This window comes from Marmota flaviventris, chromosome 5 (assembly GCF_047511675.1).
Source record: "Marmota flaviventris isolate mMarFla1 chromosome 5, mMarFla1.hap1, whole genome shotgun sequence".
In the NCBI taxonomy this organism is placed as follows: domain Eukaryota; kingdom Metazoa; phylum Chordata; class Mammalia; order Rodentia; family Sciuridae; genus Marmota; species Marmota flaviventris.
The window spans coordinates 148601378-148619591 of NC_092502.1; the positions used below are offsets into that span (position 1 = coordinate 148601378).

The following is an 18214-nucleotide window of genomic DNA, read 5'->3' on the forward strand; positions in this document are numbered from 1 at the left end:
GAAGGGGAGAAAAAGGCCCCACATTTTGGTCTGAAGGAAGATAACTGATAGGCAGCATTTACTCTACAGAACCCCTCTGATTGGCTGAAGATTTTGTCAGGCCTGCCATGCAATTCAACTTCTTTCTCTTCCTTAGTCTTGCTTCCTTCATTCAATTCCTTTCACAAGTATGGATATTTAATAAACATCTTATACCACAAATTCTATCACAGCCTCTGATTTCAGAAAGTCTAATTGGGGACACCATTGTGACCAGCTTGTTTTTTAATTTTATTTTTATTTTTAAGGAAAAAAGAGAAAGAAGAATTATTGCTTTGCTAGCAAAGGAGAAACACAGGGGACTCCTGTCCCAAAGGCTGTGATTTCTACTCATTATCAGGAATAGGGGGCTTTTAAAGAGGTGACTCAGAGGCTGCATTTCAGTGTTCTCTGCTGGAGTTGAAATTTGCTTGTTAATTTGGGAGATTGTCATTTCTGAGATCTTCTGGCACCATCCCCAAATTCTGGATTACTTTGTTCCTGTGGCGGGTGTGTACTCAAGAACATATAAATCTGCCTAAAATGGAGAAGAAAGGTAATCCTGTTTTCCCTGAGATTAGGGAGGGGGAGAAATTAGGGAGAAGCAGGAAGAGGGAAGAGAAAGAAACATGCCCATTTTAAAAATAAGTTGCAGTGGCAGAGCAACAATGGCTATTCAAAGCATAAAGTGGACCACTGTTACATTTCCCCTCTGTCCATCTCTATATTCTATTTCTGTGGGAAAATGGGTTATGACATCTCCAAGTTGCTTCCTGCTGAAAGAGGGCGAAATTGGGGAAAGTAACCCAAAGCCCTTGTTCTCTATCATGTAGGGCATGGACAGTTAAGGGTATTCAGCATCAGAGTAGTCCAGAGGTCCAAAGTGCCAAATGACATGTGACTGGACAAGGCATACATAGGGTAGGGATCATGCTCATGCTAAGACAACAACAAACAAGACAGCAAAGCATTACTTTTTTGTAAAAAATTAACCCAAAAGTACAATAGTGACCCACTTTATGCTTTGAAAATACCCCTTGGTGCTCTGCCACTGCAACTTATTTTTATAATGGACACATTTCTTTCTCTTCCTCTCTCCCAGCTCCTCCCTAAATTCCCTCCACCCTCTCAATCTCAGGGGAAACAGGATTACTTTTCTTCCCCATTTTAGGGAGATTTATCTGTTCTTGAGTACATATCCACCAAAGGAATGAAGTAATACAGATTTTGGGAATCCAGAAGATCTCAGAAATGATTTTCTCTCAAATTAACAAGTGAATTACAACTCCATCAGAGGACACTGGAATGTAGCCTTTGAGTCACCTCTTTAAAAGCCACATTTTCCTTCCGATGGGCAGAATCAATGCCTTTGGGACAGAAGTCCCCTATATTTCTCCTTTGCTAGCAAAGCAATAAATCTTCTTTTTCCTTTTTCTGAAAACCATGTCCTCATTATTGGATTGGCATCAGGGATAAGGACCAAGCTTTCAGCAACAAACACAATTAGTATTTCAGCCAGTCCCTGAAAACTATAAAGACAGTAACTCATAATCAACTAGCTTGGTTTCAATTGCCTCAGTGAATCTTTCTAAGGACACCAGTGACTTGTGTGTTGATAAATCTAATAGACAGAGCTCAGTCATCAGTCTACTATAATTCATATGGCATTTGAAAGAGTAATTAAGAAAAAATTAGTGTCAGTCTGCTGGATTAACATGCTCCTTGTGGAAACATTATTCATTTGTTCTTTTCTTATCAATATATAATAATTGGTGTTATGGTTTAGATATGAGTATCCCCCCAAACTCATGTGTGAGACAGTGCAAGAACATTCAGAGGTAAAATGACTAGGTAAATAAGAACAACAACATTGTCAGTGGACTTTTACAATAACTGGGTAGTAACTGGAGGCAGGTAGAGTGTGTGGCTGGAGGAAGTAGGTCACTGGGAGAGTGCTTTGAGGGCCTATATTTTGTCCCTGGTAAGTGGAGCTCTCTGCTTTTCAGCTGTTATGACCTGAACTGCTTTCCTCTGCCACTCCCTTTTGTCATGATAATTTTTCTGCCTTTATCTTCAGCCCAGAGGTATGGAGTTGGCCAATCATGGAACGAACCTCTGAAACTATGATCCAAAATAATCTTGTTCTAAGTTGTTCTTGTTAGGTATTTTGGTCACAGTGACACAAGCTGACTAAAACAACAGGCTTCAAATAGCATGCAAATTATAAGAATATAAAACAAACAAGACAGAATTCGTATTTTCTGAGAGCTCTGTTTAATGTTTTGTTGGATAGGGAGGAAGAGAGAGCAGAAATCGAGCAACTTCCAGGCTTGAGCATGGGTGACTAGATGACAGAGATGTCACTGAAAGAGAATCTATAGGAGGGGTAGTTGAAGGCAGAATGTGGAAGATTTCAGTGTTGAGTGTTATGAGTTACAATTATTTGCAGGATATCACATATAAATGCCTTCAGAGTAATTATAACAGAATCCAAATTGCAGGAAGCTAAAAATTGAATATTACATAAGAATGTGACAAAGGAATAAACATTGGTGGAGGATTCCCACGTCTGGTTTGCATCAAAGTAGTATTTACAACTAATTAAAAATGAATTACAGAACTTGGGCTGTAGCTCAGAGGCAGAGCATTTGCTTAGCATGTGTGAGGCACTGGGTTCAATCCCTAGGACTAAGTAAAATAAAGGCATTCTGTCCATCTACAACTACAAAAAAAAAAAAAAGAATTATAAAGTCCCTTTCCATATTCAGATTCAGTTGAAAAGACGTGCATTTCTATAAAGTTTATAGCTGTACTGTATTCAATTTGCATTCTCTGGAAATCAGACATCAAGATGGGGTAAAAATGCAAAGATTTTCTTCTGATGGCCAAGGAGGAAATACCTGTGTGAAAAGAAGTTGGGAAAGAGCCAGAGAACACTCAGGAGTCATTAGATGGCATGCAAGTCAGCTCCAGGGAACGCAAGACAGTTGGGAAGATTCTCAAAGTGCTATGCAGGTAAGGAAGGTTTAGCAAGGATTTCAGGGAGTCCTCAAACTAAAGCATGTACACGAGGGAATCTGTGTCATGACTTAGTACTCCTGCCAAATTCAACCACTGGCTGGACCAGCCTATGGGAAGCCTGGTTAGGGCAAAAGGTGATAATGGATTTCAGAACACAGCCATTGAGGCCTTTAGTCCATTATATCCCCCATTGCTAGAGGTCTTGGAGTCATGTTCTTCAGACTGTCAAATGTATTTCACCATTTTAAGACAATAAGGTAAGAAAAGGAAGCTTGAAATGGGCTGCAGTTGGAGAGGTATTTGGATTTGAGGCAAGGTTTTTTTCCCTCCTACTCCTAGAGAGATTTTAATATATTTGTAAGTTTGGTGGGGAGGGACATAAGAGGGAAAGAGATGATGTGAGAAGGAGAATGGAAAAGAATGAATTATGCAGGAAGAACACCCTAAAGGAAGTAGAAAGAAATAAGATCAAAGGTTCTGGCTTTGAATTTCTGGCATGACATTTTATTTTATGGAATAGCATCCAGATTTGGGTAAAGACTGAGGGCTATACCTTTTAGGGAGTTGAAGGGAATTGCATTTGGTTATCTCAATTTCTAACACAAAACAGGAGGCAAAGAATCAAGTGCAGTGGTGGAAGATTTGGTCTTGGATAGGTGGTACCCTATCTGAGGCTGCAGCAGCAATAGTGAGGATGGGTTCAGAGAAAGACTCTTCTGTAGGTATGAGTTCAAGTTAAGGAAGAGAAAGGCTAATGACCTTCATGTTTTTATGAAATAGGAAGCAAGGATTTTCAGCTGAAGTGATTTTTTTAATTTGTAGCTCTTCTTGCACAACAAAATTATACACACAAACTATAACAGAAGTCATATTTTGTATATTAAAATTAATTCTTAAAATATATTTTTATATTAAGATAATTATTACATAAATCTTTCTAGGTCTATGTATGTCCATTTCTTGATGCAGAAATCATAACTCTGAAATAGTCTCCTAACCTAATTTGGAATTTTAAAAACTGACATTGCACTGAATTTATAGTATTCTCAATCAGAAATAATTACTGAAAATATACTTTCAGTGAATTGTACATATTTCCTATCAAATGTAACAAACAAGAACCACTTTTGACATACAATTTTATTTAGTTCTAAAAGAAAGTCATCACAAGGGAACATACTGGCTAGCCAAAAAAAAGTAAACATTAAAATATTTCATAATTGAAGGGAATTTTGAGATGAATAGTTTCTAATCTGAGGACTTCAGGCCCTCATATTCTATAAATTGAATGGTAGAAGTTGATGGCATTTTCAAATTTTTTCCCCACAACTTATAAAATATGAAATTAGCAAATCCCAATGCTGGCTATTCTATTAATAAGTCATGATGGGATAAGGGATACATTATTTATCCTCTCGGTGCCCTCATCTGTAAACCACAGGATTAGATTGTCAATTTTTCTCACCTTTTTTCACTACCAATTATTTCAAGCTTTTACAATTAGCCCTCCTACCCCAGATGTCTTTCAGAAGCCTTTATCCATTTATAAAACTCATTGTTTAAATAATCATTAATGTATTACCTGTGTTTTAGTATTGTAAAAACCTCACTGAAATTTTTTAAAAATTCAATTGTAAACAAACTCAGAGCCTTCGTAGAGGTAAATGGGATTTCTATTAGTTCTATGTGTCCCTTTCTTGGGTGTTGGGTCTTGTACTTTGTGTCATGGCATGTAGTGTTCTTAGCATTTGAAACCCAAATTTGCTTCACATTTGGGGGGCATCTGCTTTGGGAATGAGTATGAATGGATAGGAAGCACCCTAGTCCAACACTAAGGTGCATTAATTTTGTGCTCCTTCTGTTGGCCAACTTTCTAGTAAAGGGCTAAACATTTTTTTTTTTAAGTTCTGCAGAGGTAATTGAAAAGAAAATTAAAAAAATATTTAAAAGTTTTTCTAGTAAAGAGGTTCCAGAAAAGGTGGGTGATTTTTAAGGTCCTTCTTTCGATTCTTCAAAACTGTAGGGTAGTCCTTTCCCTATCTACTTTAGCTATAATAGTACTTTAAACAGAGTACAGAATTAAACTGTTAACATATGAATCTGCAAAAATGAAAACTTATTTTAGGCTCTTCTGTAGTTTAATCTTAGATGTACATAATGAATGCACAAAGTTCTTATCAAATAATTAACATATATTTGTAATTAACAAATAGGGACAAACTTTGTACCAAAGTTCTGCTTCTATTATGATTTTTGGAAACATTTAACTGATTAGCAGCATAGGAGCTAACTCTGGCTTTTAAAAAGATACACAATTTGAATAGACAATATATGATACTATCATAAGTAGAGACACAAACAACAGTTTTCTTTCTTGTGAATTGTTTTAAAAGTTTCTTCCTTACATTCTTTATTCTTCTCTGTTACTTTATGGACAGGACAGTCATTTCTTCAATGATATTCCTTTTTTCCTTCTTTTTTGGGGGGAGGGTAAAGGGAATCATGGATTTTATCTATTGTCTAAAAGAAGTACATTCACAATTGCAGACAAAGCAAAAATGGGATATTTAATAATTCTTACATCTCACTAACATAATCTTTTAAGATACTAATTAAGTAGATTATTTTCTAAATTCAAAACTTTATAAAGATTTCCAGCATTTCATCACAAATGACAATAAGTAGTTTTGTGCATTCGTTTTTCTACAATACCCAATAAAACATGCCAATTAAAATCCAGACTTCATGTTGGCAACTAATGAATATGGCAGAATGAACAGGACCAAGTGCTAGTCATTGTCATAGATGCAACCTGAAAGAAAAAGAACACAAATTTAAGTACAGTTACATAAAGTGCATATTCTTAAGTGTTCTAAGATTAGAAATAAGGGTAATTCATATTTCATAATTCAGGATTAAATAAAAGTAAAATGGGTTAATTTTATGAAAAACTTATTAAACTAAAGGCCGTGTATGTAACTTCCACTGTTTAGTATACAATTCCAACTAAATTTCTGGAGAGAATTAAACTCACCATCAAAATAAGACCCAAGATTATTTTATCTCACACTTACTTAAATGTAAGATTAAAAACCAAACTTATTGGTAAGTATCATATGCTTAAAAGACTAAAAGGCAACCTCATTATCACTAGGCTTCGCTTTAGCTGAGAGGAATTTTTTAAATCACAATTTAGAAATGTATGAAGTTTGTACTTGTACATACTAGTACTATTTGTTATGAAATAAATACATATTCATTGAGTAAAAATGATGTTTATTTGGATAAGAAAATCTTAAGATTTATGGTACAATGAAAAATTCACCAAATATTTGTATAAAACTTCTCTTTTCAAAGAAAATAAGAGTTCCTTTAAAAAAAAAATTTCAGCTCAATGTGAAAGGAAGACTCATAATGACACCAGAACATTTACCTTTCCTAACATTTTCAAGTAGCTTAAATTCTGATTAGACAGAAAGGTTCTAATTAGTCTAACAAGCCATTTTCAGTATTGTATAGATAATACTGTAATTGTAAATTCATGTTACTGTTCTCTGTGGTGGATGCTATCTGAGACTTACCATCAGCAATATCGTCATAGATCTCACCGTCACTGTAAATATAAAAAATAATTTTTATTTTGTAGAAAATGTCTTCCTAACATTAAAGCAATATATAGAAGAAAAGAGCAATAATGTGTTTTTTTTTATAATCCAAACTTTTAAAAATGAGAAGCTGTATGTTATGCATTTGTAAGTAGCAAGAAACTTCATATTCCTCTGTATTTCTTCTTTCTTGGCTTTATTCAATCCTGCTTTGCTACAAACAGAATAAAGTGAAACAGTCCTAGGAGCACACAGAATCTGCCCTGTCTGCCCATCTTCAGCCCTTATCATGGTCACACAGCTGTGCTCTAAGAAATGTGGTCAAACTGAGCCAATGGAACAGTCAGAGCACAGTCCTCCACTGGGGGCCTTGATCAAAAATGTAACAAATTTTTATAACCATTAGTAACAGATTCATAATTCTACTTAGATTTCAAACATTGAATAAAATGCAATAATCTTCGACAAAGGAAATAGCTGTATTATTTTTACATTTCTAAGTATAACTTGTAAATATCAATTTTAAAATATATAAATATTAACTATGGAATAAGTAGTCAAGATATGGTTATTATGGGGATTCTTATGTTATATAATTATATAAAAATTATTTATCATTATAGACAGCATCTATAATAGTAACTTTGGCTTCTTTTATACATTTTGGATTTAGCCTGGTCCTGAATCTCTGTGAAATATTTTATTTTATTCAACAAACAGATTGAGTCCTTTCTAAGTAGCAGGAGGCATAAATATGAATGAGACACAGGCTTTGATTTTAAGAAGCTGATAATCTAATGAGAGTGATCTATAAATAATAAAAATAGAAGGCATTATAAATAGGATCACAATCTTGAAATACAGGATACGGTTTCAAGTTTCACAAATGTGAGGTTGCTATGTCACTTAGACCAGACCCATTCCCAGTTCCTGTCCTCTCTCTGTGCTTTATCATAGAAGCAGCAGCAGCCCTTCAAATTGCTGCCAACTACGACAGATGCTATGAGTTCCCTATGTCTTCTGTTTGGATCCTTTCTCTGAGAATGAGGGAGGGTTTGGCTAATAGAAATCTCATACAAATGAAAAGAGAACAGATTTTCCTGTCATTCATTTATTAAGTGTTCATTACGTGGTGAACCAATAATTAGACAGTATATGCTCTACATTCTCTTTCTTCCCCCTCTTTTTTCTTTGCACTGTTGGGGATTGACCCCAAGGACTCACATGGAGGGCAAGTGTTATACCTCTGAGCTACATCCCAGCATTTTTTTTTCTTTTATTTTGAGACAGGGTCTGGCTAAGTTTCCCAGGCTGGCATTGAACTTTTGATCCTCTTGCCTCAGGCTGCCTAGTAGCTGGGATTACAGGCATCTATATTGTCTCTTAATCATCCTGTAATAATCAGTGATGAACATGTCCTCCTTGTCATACATTATTTCCATAAAAATTTATCTTTTATAATAAAAGCTATAGAAAATTCCCCCAAGCCCACCACTGTTATTAAAAGTTGTAATGTGAAAAAAAGATATTATGAATTTTTTGTTTTGACTCTGTTAGTTTTCTGATAGCTGCCTTACATTGATTTGTCTCTTTCTAATTGGTGTCAGATTGTATATGGATAAATAGTTTGTGAATCCTCCTTGATTTTTTATTATGCTGAATTCCATAAATATTTGTATTGGTAAAGACCTAATCTAATAATGGAGTTCATTTCTTGCACTGTGTTTCTTAGAGCAGAATCTTAAAATAGTTTGGAGGACTCCAATGGCACACCAGTACCAAACTGTGGCAGACCGTGACAACATCTAATTCATAAAGATAGAAGAATCATTGACTATTCTCTTCTTTCTAGCATGCTTCCAATAAAGGCAACATAACAGTTTACTATGCCTGGGGTGAGTGTAGAAAAATTCTCAGTCAGAAGCTGAACTATAAACTGCTAACAGGAGATAATCGTATTTATGATATAGATACTATTTGGTCCCTAGTTAATTAAATTCAACCACTATATTAATCAGTAAGTAAAATGCAAAGTATTAATATAAGAGTGGTTTTGATCTGTCTTTTCTATTTTCTAAGTAGAAAGCCCAGTGAGTATATAAAACTATGAACTGTTTAATCATTAATGAGAGGGGCTTTCTGCTTATTTAAAAGTGGCACTTTATAAAAACCTTATTACAGATACCACCATATTAATATTAGTATAGTATATTGTTTTAAATTTATTTATGATAGCCTAGTAGGTTATATTATTTAAATTATAGTAGAAATCTTTTTTAAAGAAGATAACAAGATTCTTTTTAAAAATGTGATAGAAAAAAAATGGCCTTACTTATCTACCAGATGACTCCGAAGGACATAACCATCTATGAAGAAAAGAGAAAATAAATTTTATTTACAGGTACAGGTTTGAAGACTCTTTAATATCCATTTTAAGAAACTGTCATACAAGCAAATGGTTATCATAATATATTGAATAATTTTATGTCTCTGAATATGACCAATTTTTCTTATTCATGTCTACTTTTCTTCCTTTCCTCTTTTTTCTCTCTTCTATAGATCTCTTTTCTCCTCCATTTATATTTTTTCCTCCATTTCCCTTTTAAATTAAAAAAATTCCTCTAAGATATGACAAATCAAAGTAAATGTTTCCATCAAATTTATTTCTTCAAGGTGTTACTCCCATGTTTTAGGAAGAATTTAGTAAGCATAGATTACAGAAATCATGTATATACAAATTTTGAAAATTTTATCAGAACTAAGACTTAGATTTCAAAGCTTATAATAATGAGCAGAGTCAGAACTGTGTTCAACTCCCTTTTTCAGATGGCTCTTTGGGTGGACTGGGGGAGGCCCTTAATGGTAGTAAAATAGCTCTCATACTCATGGAGATCCCTCAAAAAACTAGGAATGGAACTACCACATGACCCAGCTATCCCACTTCTTGGTACAAAAGAACAAAAATCAGCATACTATAGTGATATAGCCTCATAAATGTTTAGTGTTGCAGGTCACAATAGCCAAGTTATGGAACCAGCCCAGATGTCTGTCAACAGAGGAATGGATAAAGAGAATGTGGTAGATATACACATGGAGTTTTACTCAGCCATAAAGAAGAATGAAATTACAGCATTTGCTGGTAAAGGGATGGAATGGAGAAAATTATGCTAAGTGAAATAAACCAGGCTCAGAAAGTCGAGAGTCAAATGTTTTCTCTCATATGCAGAAGCTAGACCAAAATAAGGGGGGATAGCACAAAACAGAATAGATATCAGTGGAGCAGAGGAAGGGGATTGAGGAGGAGTGGGGAGAGACAGGAAGAGAGGAATGGTGAAATTAAATCAATCAAACTATGCTATATACATATATGTCACAAGGAATTTTATCTTTGTATTTATAGTTTTTTAATAAAATTAAAAAAAATTTAAATTTAAAACTTTGTCACTAATTTAAAAAATTATAAATAAATAGGAGGAAGACCAGTAGAGTAGAGGAAGAGGAAAAGAGGAAGGGAGGAAGAAAGGAAAATGGGAATACTAGGGACTGAAGTAGGGCAAATTATATTCCATGCTTGACTGATTATGTTGAAATGAACCCCAATATTATATATAACTATGATGAACTAATAAAAATAAATAAATAAAAATATAAATAAAATAGCTTTCATACTTGGTATGAAAGAGCTGCTTGTTCTGCTTTTGCCATTTGAGAATGCTAGTATTTTACTTCTTTGGAACTAAAGTGTTATTATAAGAATACATTTCAGGAATTTCAGTGATACCCTAAGTTAAATAAACCATATTTAACTTAATTAACTTATTTATTTTGGTAACCAGGTTTGAACCCAGGGTGCTTAATTACTAAGCCACATCCTCAGTCCCTTAAATTTTTTATTTTTTTCTATTTTGAGACAGGGCCTCTCTAAATTGGTGAGGCTCACCTTTAACTTTTGATCCTCCTGCCTTACTCTCCAGAGTTGCTGGGATTACAGGTGTGCACCACTATGCCGGGCTAAACCATATTTTATGCAAGAAAACTAAGGTTTTGTTTTCTTTTTGTTTGAGATGATGAGACTGTATATTTGCCCTTTATTTTGCAAAATCTTCCTAAGGAAAAGATTGGAATATCTATCCTGAGAATATCTGCTGACATCTAATTAATTTGGAATTGTTCTCTTTATGTTAGTGCATGAAATTTATTGTATCCCTGAAGTTATTCCTTTAAGTATTCCAGGGTAAAAAACTCCACCAAAATATTTTTTTCAAAAAGTTCACTAATTTCTAATGAAAATTGTTTTTAAGCATAACATTTGGAAAAAAAAAGAAATCAAAGTTATCTGTCCAATTTTGTAGCGTGGAAGTAACATAGCATGCGTCAAAGTGATAATATGATAAAGTAATATTTTTCTCAAAGTATGAAAAATTAGACCTGTTTTACTTTCTGTCTTATTGCAACTAAAGCAAAAGCAACAAAAATTACTAATATAAGAATACTTACAATTAATTTCTATGGTCTCTGGCCAACTTTTGGTATTATGTTTATATTAACATATTAATTTATTTTTAAATTAAGAAATATATCATAATTTAACAATTTTTGAAAGTGGATAAGCTTATGTCTAGAAAATCAGATTGTCTCTCAAAAGAAAATAATGCGAGCAAGTAACACAAACTTGTAGAACAAATTAGATCGCAGAGTTTTTTTGTTTGTTATTGTTGTTGTTTTCTTTTCTTTTTTGAGATGGGGGTCTCACTATGTTGCCTAAGCAGTCCTTGAACTTCTGGGCTCAAGTGGTACTCTGCCTCAGATTCCCTAGTAGCTACCTGTGTCTACCACCTGGCCCTGTATAAATAGTAATTTTTTTCATGGTTCCAATAACTGAAATAGTTTTTATATGTATCTCTATTGGAAGTTAAAATAGAATTTGAATAGTACTTTACAGATAATAATAATCATAGACTTTTTTCCATCAGTTAAATTTTTTTTTTTTTTAATTTTGGATTTTTCTCTTAAAACAAATTGGAGGGCTGGGGTTGTGGATCAGCAGTAGAACACTCACATGCAAGGTGCTGGGTTTGACCCTCAGCACCACATAAAAATAAATAAAATAAAGGCATGTGTCCAATAACAACTAAAAAAATATTTTTAAAAAGCAGAAAATATTGCTAATATTATAAAAAATTGGAAAATAAATAATACAATAGTAAATGTTCCCATGATATATTCATGTTTTTATTAATAATTTTAAAAATAATGATGTATGTGAATCCAAGCTTTTACCACTGAAGTCAATCTATTTTGAGATGTTAGGATTCCACAAAATCTCTGAAAGGCAGAAAATTAGACAAATATATAGGAAATTATAAGCATTCCCAGAGATTGGAATTGTTCTAGCATCAAATATATTTCAGGTTTTTACTAAACCACTAGAAGAGCTAAGAAAGGTGGTGCATGCTTATAATCCCAGCTATTCAGGTGGTGGAGGCAGCAGGATCACAATTTTGAGACTACAATTTAGTGAAACGATAACTCAACATAAAAACTTTAAAAAAGCTGGAATGTAGCTCAGTGGTACAGCATTTGCCTAGCCAAGGCAAAGCCCTGTGTTCAATCCCCAGTACTACAAAAAACAAAACCAAGAACAAATCAGAAAACAAAGCACTCAACAACAAGAAGACTAAACCTGTACAAGATTATGAGAATAAAGTTCAAAGCAGAAAAAAATGTAATCACCATTTTTAGACATTAATTTTTCCCTATACCTTTAGGAAAACTCAATATGCTAAAATTTTGCAGGTCTGGATAAAATATTGCCTTTTAAAACATTAGTAATTAATGCTATGCAGTCCAATTACTTCAACTTCAAGAAAAATTGTAAACATTAAGAAATAATTATAAAAACATATATTCACTTAGGTTCTGAAACCACCAATATATTTTCTCCTATATCTTCCCTGCTGAAAGTTCTATGAAACAATTTCTCTTTCATTGATAATTCCATTGTTGTCTTTGTTTTGTGTGTGTGTGTGTGTGTGTGTGTGTGTGAGAGAGAGAGAGAGAGAATAAGCACAGGCATCAATGATTGTGGATATTATTTAGTAAAAATATAGCATGGAAATGGAGTGTAGGATGGTACAATGCTGCTGTATTTTAGTTCCCTGACGATGTAATAATTTAGGGCTCACTAGCTGTAAAAACACCTATATTATACAGCATCTGATAGGATTAATGGCTTTTAATATAGCATAAGTTTTTCTATACCTTTTAAGAATCTCTGCTAAAACTTCATTCTATTAAAAGCATTGTCTGTGACAATGTCAAAATAAGTGATTTTCATGAATTTTTACATAATCTCTCTATTATAGTTCCTAGAAATGATTTTTTTTTCCCAGTAGGAGAGTGTTCTCTTTGGCTCACATAAGATGTTTGCATTGATCACAGGGAATGTTAGTAGAAAAATACAGAAAACAAATTTCGTCATGGTTCTATCCCATGTGGAATGGCTGCTGTGCTGTGAGTGCTGATATACCAGGGATATACCACATCAAGTACAATTATTATTCAGAAACCTCACATTCATGAAACGGAACATAATGGCTTGAAATGAATGTTTGGGTAGAGCTAGTTAGGAAAGAAACACCCATCCCCCACCATGTGCCAGTTAGTTTCCACCCCAAATGTTTGCTTGCTCTGGTGCAGATATCTCTCAGGATCGGTGAATCACCTCTTAGAAGGATACTGTGAATAGAAAATTACCAAGGAAATAGAAAATGGTCTTGGTAAAAATAGAAATGATCTTTATTCTAATATGTTCACTTTCTTACTTAATAAACATGACAATGCATTACTTCCTCATTATTTCATTTGCTGTATGTTCAGAAATAAAATTAAATTTACTCAATTTGGCCTTAGGCTGTTTAAAAACAATAAAATCATTTTAACAGATTTACCCAGACAAGTGAAACAATGTCCAACTTCAAGGGAAAATGCCCATGATAGGAAGGAAAAAAAGGGGGAAAAAAAAAAACCCAAAACAAAAAAATGAGATGTATAATGTCAAAATGAAATTCTATTGATTTTATAAGAATACTCTCCCTTTCTTTTCTGCCGCAGTCCGGCTGCAGCAAAATAACCGGGGGGTGACGAATAACTTGTGTACATTGATACAGCAGGAGTGGGAGCCGTTTATTGCAGGACAGGAGCAGTATTTATACATTCCACAGAGCTTATCTAATTAGCATAAACTAGATACATCAGTCAACCAATCAGGAATCTCTACACTTAATGACTCGCTTTTGTTACTTCTCAAACCACTCCCTCTGGCATTTTGCCAGGCACCATCCAGACTTGTTTACGAACTCTAACATTCCCCTGACTAAATGCCAGGTGTTATTTTGACTTGTTTACAGACTCTAACACTTTTCTATCTCTATTTTTAGTTTCTGGGGCTTATATTAGACTGGCTTTTTAAAGAAATTATTTTGTTTATTTATTTTGAGACATTTTTTTGCCATCTTTTCCAGGTTGGCTTGAACCTTGGGCTCAAGTGGTCCTTCTGCCTCAGCCTACAGAGTAGCTGGTTCTGAGAATGTCAGAGTAACTTTTTTTTTTATGGTTTTAAAAATTTTCCTCAGTGAGCATGTGTTGTCTTAAAATGGAAAAAAACGATTTACTTAAATGATAGGTTGGTAGGATTTGTGAAGGTCTTAAGCACCTTTAAAATCTCTCTTTATTTGAAATGAAGAACATTGTGGCCACAGATAACTCAGTTCCTGTCTCATTTCATACTTTCTGTAGATAATTTTTCTCTAGTGACAGGAGGTGGGAAAACTTAGAGCTTATGAGACATTGAGTTCTAGAATAAGCACATGCATTAGCTAGAAATTTTAAACATTTGGGAATGTGCCAGAAATATATATATATATATATATTTAAGATCCCAACACCTACACAGTTCACACTTCTTCAAGTCAGTGGGTGAAACTTGATCAAATGTAATAATGTCTATAAAAGTGTCTCGTTTTCCATTTTAAATGGTAAAGGATTGTTGTTCATACTTTAATCTGTGATTTCTATTGCTACTAACCTTAGGTTGCTTTCTTTGTTTCAATGCACTACAGAAGAATGAAGGGTTAGGAAAATTGTCCCCATGGTGCTGGATTGCAGATACCTTTGCTACTTATCAGAAGATGTGAAGAACAAGGAACAGAAAGATGTGGAGGCTCCTCAGTGAACTTCAATGAACTAACCATGCTACTAAGGCTAAGACAGAGAATTCCTGTCTGCTAACCAGTTAAACTATTCAGCAGATTTCTTCTTGTGAGTGTTCACATGCCAGACTTTCATCTGGTTACCCAATTCCCCAATTGTTACATTCAATCTAGCATGTTCCACTCAAGGTGAAGGGCGCTGCGCCAAGGGTTAGCAAGCAATGTCAAGAATATGCCTTTGAAGCTACTCTTAGATTCAGAGTCTTAGACTGGTAAAACAATAATGACAATTACAGTAGCAAAAGTAGTCTCAGGGTGGAGTTGGGAGATATTAATTGTGATGGGGAGATATTAAATGTGTCTGGGAGTAGGGTGGGAGGTGCTTCTAATTTTAGATGACAACCGAGTTATTTTTAATAGACAATTATGGGCATTCCAGATCAAATAAAATTTCATAGTGGGATGAACCAGCATAATTTATTCAGGGAATGACAAGAATGTAGTGGATATTTGTGGAGTGTCAATTATAGATGGGAAATAGCATTCAGGGTGAGGCTAGATCATAAAGGGTTTTATATGCTAGTCTGAAGTTTGTGTTTTGAAAAATAATATTTGGTTAGCAGTGTGGTAAGAAGATTGAGTAAGGGTAAAGATGAACATATCATTTGAAAGGCTATTGCAATTATGTAGGTGAGGGATGGTTAAATCTATACACCAATCATTCTAAGTCCTGTAGAAGTGTGTGAAGAATGGATTAAAAATAAACAAAATTGGCTGAGAATGAAACTCATTGGGAGAGTGCTTGCCTCCTATGCATGAGGCCCTGGGTTTCATCCCCAATACTGCAAAAAAGAATAAAAGAAATTGAATAAAATTAAGAATGATCAAGGATCCAGTCCAAGGAAGGAATTAACAGAAGGTTTATGAAAATTAGGGGAAAGCAGGGAGTTTGAAAAAATAAAAATGAAATCAAGCAGATGCGATAATTAAATTTTGGAATAACACTTCATCTAAAAGGTAGTAGTAACTACTTCTGTCACTCCTTCTTCACCCTCGACTACTGGCACTTTGAGTAGCTGTTGTCCAAATTTCAACTGACAGGACATTGTACTGGAAACAATTTTTTACCAAGGACTTTTTTTTTTTTCTGGCTTCTAGAACTCTTTGTTAGATTGCTCAACACCCCAAATGACTCCCTACCTGGCAGGAATAAGCTTCAACTGACTGGTACATACATACCCCAATTTGTTTCCCACTGGGTGAGATACACTGATGCTCAGAGATCCCCAGCAGCATTAAATTCTCATTATCCAAGTGATAATTTTTCTGATTACAAGGTTTAGTGGCTGCCTTCCTTTCCCGGCTTCACTTTTGCCTACTAGTGTTTCCCAGAGTCACCACAGAAACCGGGAAGTCAAAGGAAGACAAAATTCAGCTCAAAGAAATTATTTACATAAAAAAACAACAGGTGGTGCACACCTGTAATCTCAGTGGCTCAGGAGGCTGAGGCAGGAGGATCTCAAATTCAAAGCCAGCCTCAGCAAAAAGTGAGGCGCTAAGCAACTGAAGGAGACCCTGTCTCTAAATAAAAATACAAAATGGGGCTGGGGATGTGGCTCATTGATCAAGTGAGCTCAGTACCTCCTAAAAAACAAACAAAAAAACAAGTGTACATGTGCCAGATGATAGATGCTCCCACCCCAAATACCTAAGAAGTAGTTATTCAATGAGCTTAGAAATTGCACATTGGTACTCTATCAAGAAAAGAAAAAAACAGATGAGAGTTACATGAAATTGTTGACTATAATCTACCAGAAGTTTATGACATGTTTGCATGCTTACACTTTCAGGTTTTTGTTCCTGTTGTGTTTGTTTTTGCTTTTGGTTGTTGTTGTTTTGCCACTGGGAACTTACCTCAGGGGCACTTTAGCATTGAGTCACATCCTCAGCCCTTTTTTATTTTGAGACAAAGTTTCACTAAGTTGCTGAGGGCCTTGCTAAGCAGTGAACCTGGCCTGGAACTTGCAATCCTCCTGCCTCAGCCTCTTGAGTTTCACTCAGTTTTAAAAGATGGTAAATTGTGAGAGGACAAGAACCCCTTCAGTATTCATAACAGTACTTAGACTATTGATGTTCAAATAGGAAATGATAGTAAACCATAAAATTGTCTTTGAATGGCTCATTCTTACAGTCCACTGGTTCCTAGGAAAACAGGAGTCTTATCTCTGCATTTCTATTACTGATACTGTATTTATTCCTACAGAGTTCTCTTCATATGTCTGCTGATGAAGTCAACTATATCCTTTTAACTCAGTGTAGACCATCATCATTAATCATCTGCTTCTTAAAATGCAGAATGCTAGACCTCACTTCAAACCTACTGAATTAGAATCTACATTTTCAACAAATCCAAATAGTGGGAATATATTTTTCAGCTGGACAAGCATGGCTTCAGATGGGATGTGTTGCTCAGGACAGGAGTTTTTAGAATGTCACGGCAAGAATTTCTTTCACCGTACCAAAGGCAAGATGTGTCAAGCTTGTGCCTTGGAAAGAGTTCCACATGACATATACCAGGACAATTCTATTGTGAAAAACGTGAGATAATTTGGAAAGTAGAAAAAAATATATATCTTTTAGACTCATCATCCTAACTGACCACTATTAACATATTGATATGATTTCTTTTAGTTTAGTTTCTTTGTATTTGTGTGATTTTTAAAACATGATTATAAATCCTAACTCACATTAAGTGGGCTTCTTATTTATCATATTATGTCATGAGATATTCATCCCATCATTATTATCAAAATCATCATTTTAAATATTCAATTTGGTATATTCTATATAACAATTATTTTGAAATTTTGAATTTTTAAATATTTTTATTACATCTTACTGCATATAGGTATATTGTCCCCTGCATTTAAGGCTATTTCTTAGGGTTGATTCCCACAAATGTCAGTCTGAATAGATATTTTGGTCTCCAGTGGCTTTGTTTCCACATTGTCTCCAGTGAACTTCAAATCTAAAGATTACAGGTTCTTGCCCTTTATCTTTTGTACCCATATTCCATATTTCCTTTGAAAAGTTAACCACATTTCCTCCATGGTAACTTTTATCCTCTTCCAACACACTTGAGTCACTGTTTTGTTCTTGAGATCCATTTCTGTTCCTGTCCCTGAGTCACTTTCCCCTTATTAAAATTAAACCAGGAGTCCATGTTTCCATGCAGACGGACTGAGCTAACATGGGGCAGCCATGCTGGTTATCCAATTTCAAATATAGAAAATGTACTTTTGAATTACTTCTCCATGGATTTAAAATAAGCTTCCATCAACAATCTTGACAAAAATATTT

At 34.5% G+C, this 18214-nt stretch overlaps 1 protein-coding gene across 3 annotated transcripts in view; it reads right to left on the bottom strand.

Moving 5' to 3' along the window:
• Positions 1-2273: 2273 nt before the first annotated feature.
• Positions 2274-18214, bottom strand: part of Fyb1 (FYN binding protein 1) — a 151879-nt gene continuing 135938 nt past the window's right edge. For all 3 annotated transcript variants that reach the window (XM_071612688.1, XM_027936290.2, XM_071612687.1), the window contains 3 exons: positions 8977-9010; positions 6621-6652; positions 2274-5851 (listed from right to left, as the gene is read on the bottom strand). In XM_071612688.1, the coding sequence (XP_071468789.1) occupies positions 5829-5851; positions 6621-6652; positions 8977-9010 (89 nt within the window). In that variant the 3' untranslated portion in view covers positions 2274-5828. The remainder of the gene's footprint in view (positions 5852-6620; positions 6653-8976; positions 9011-18214) is intronic.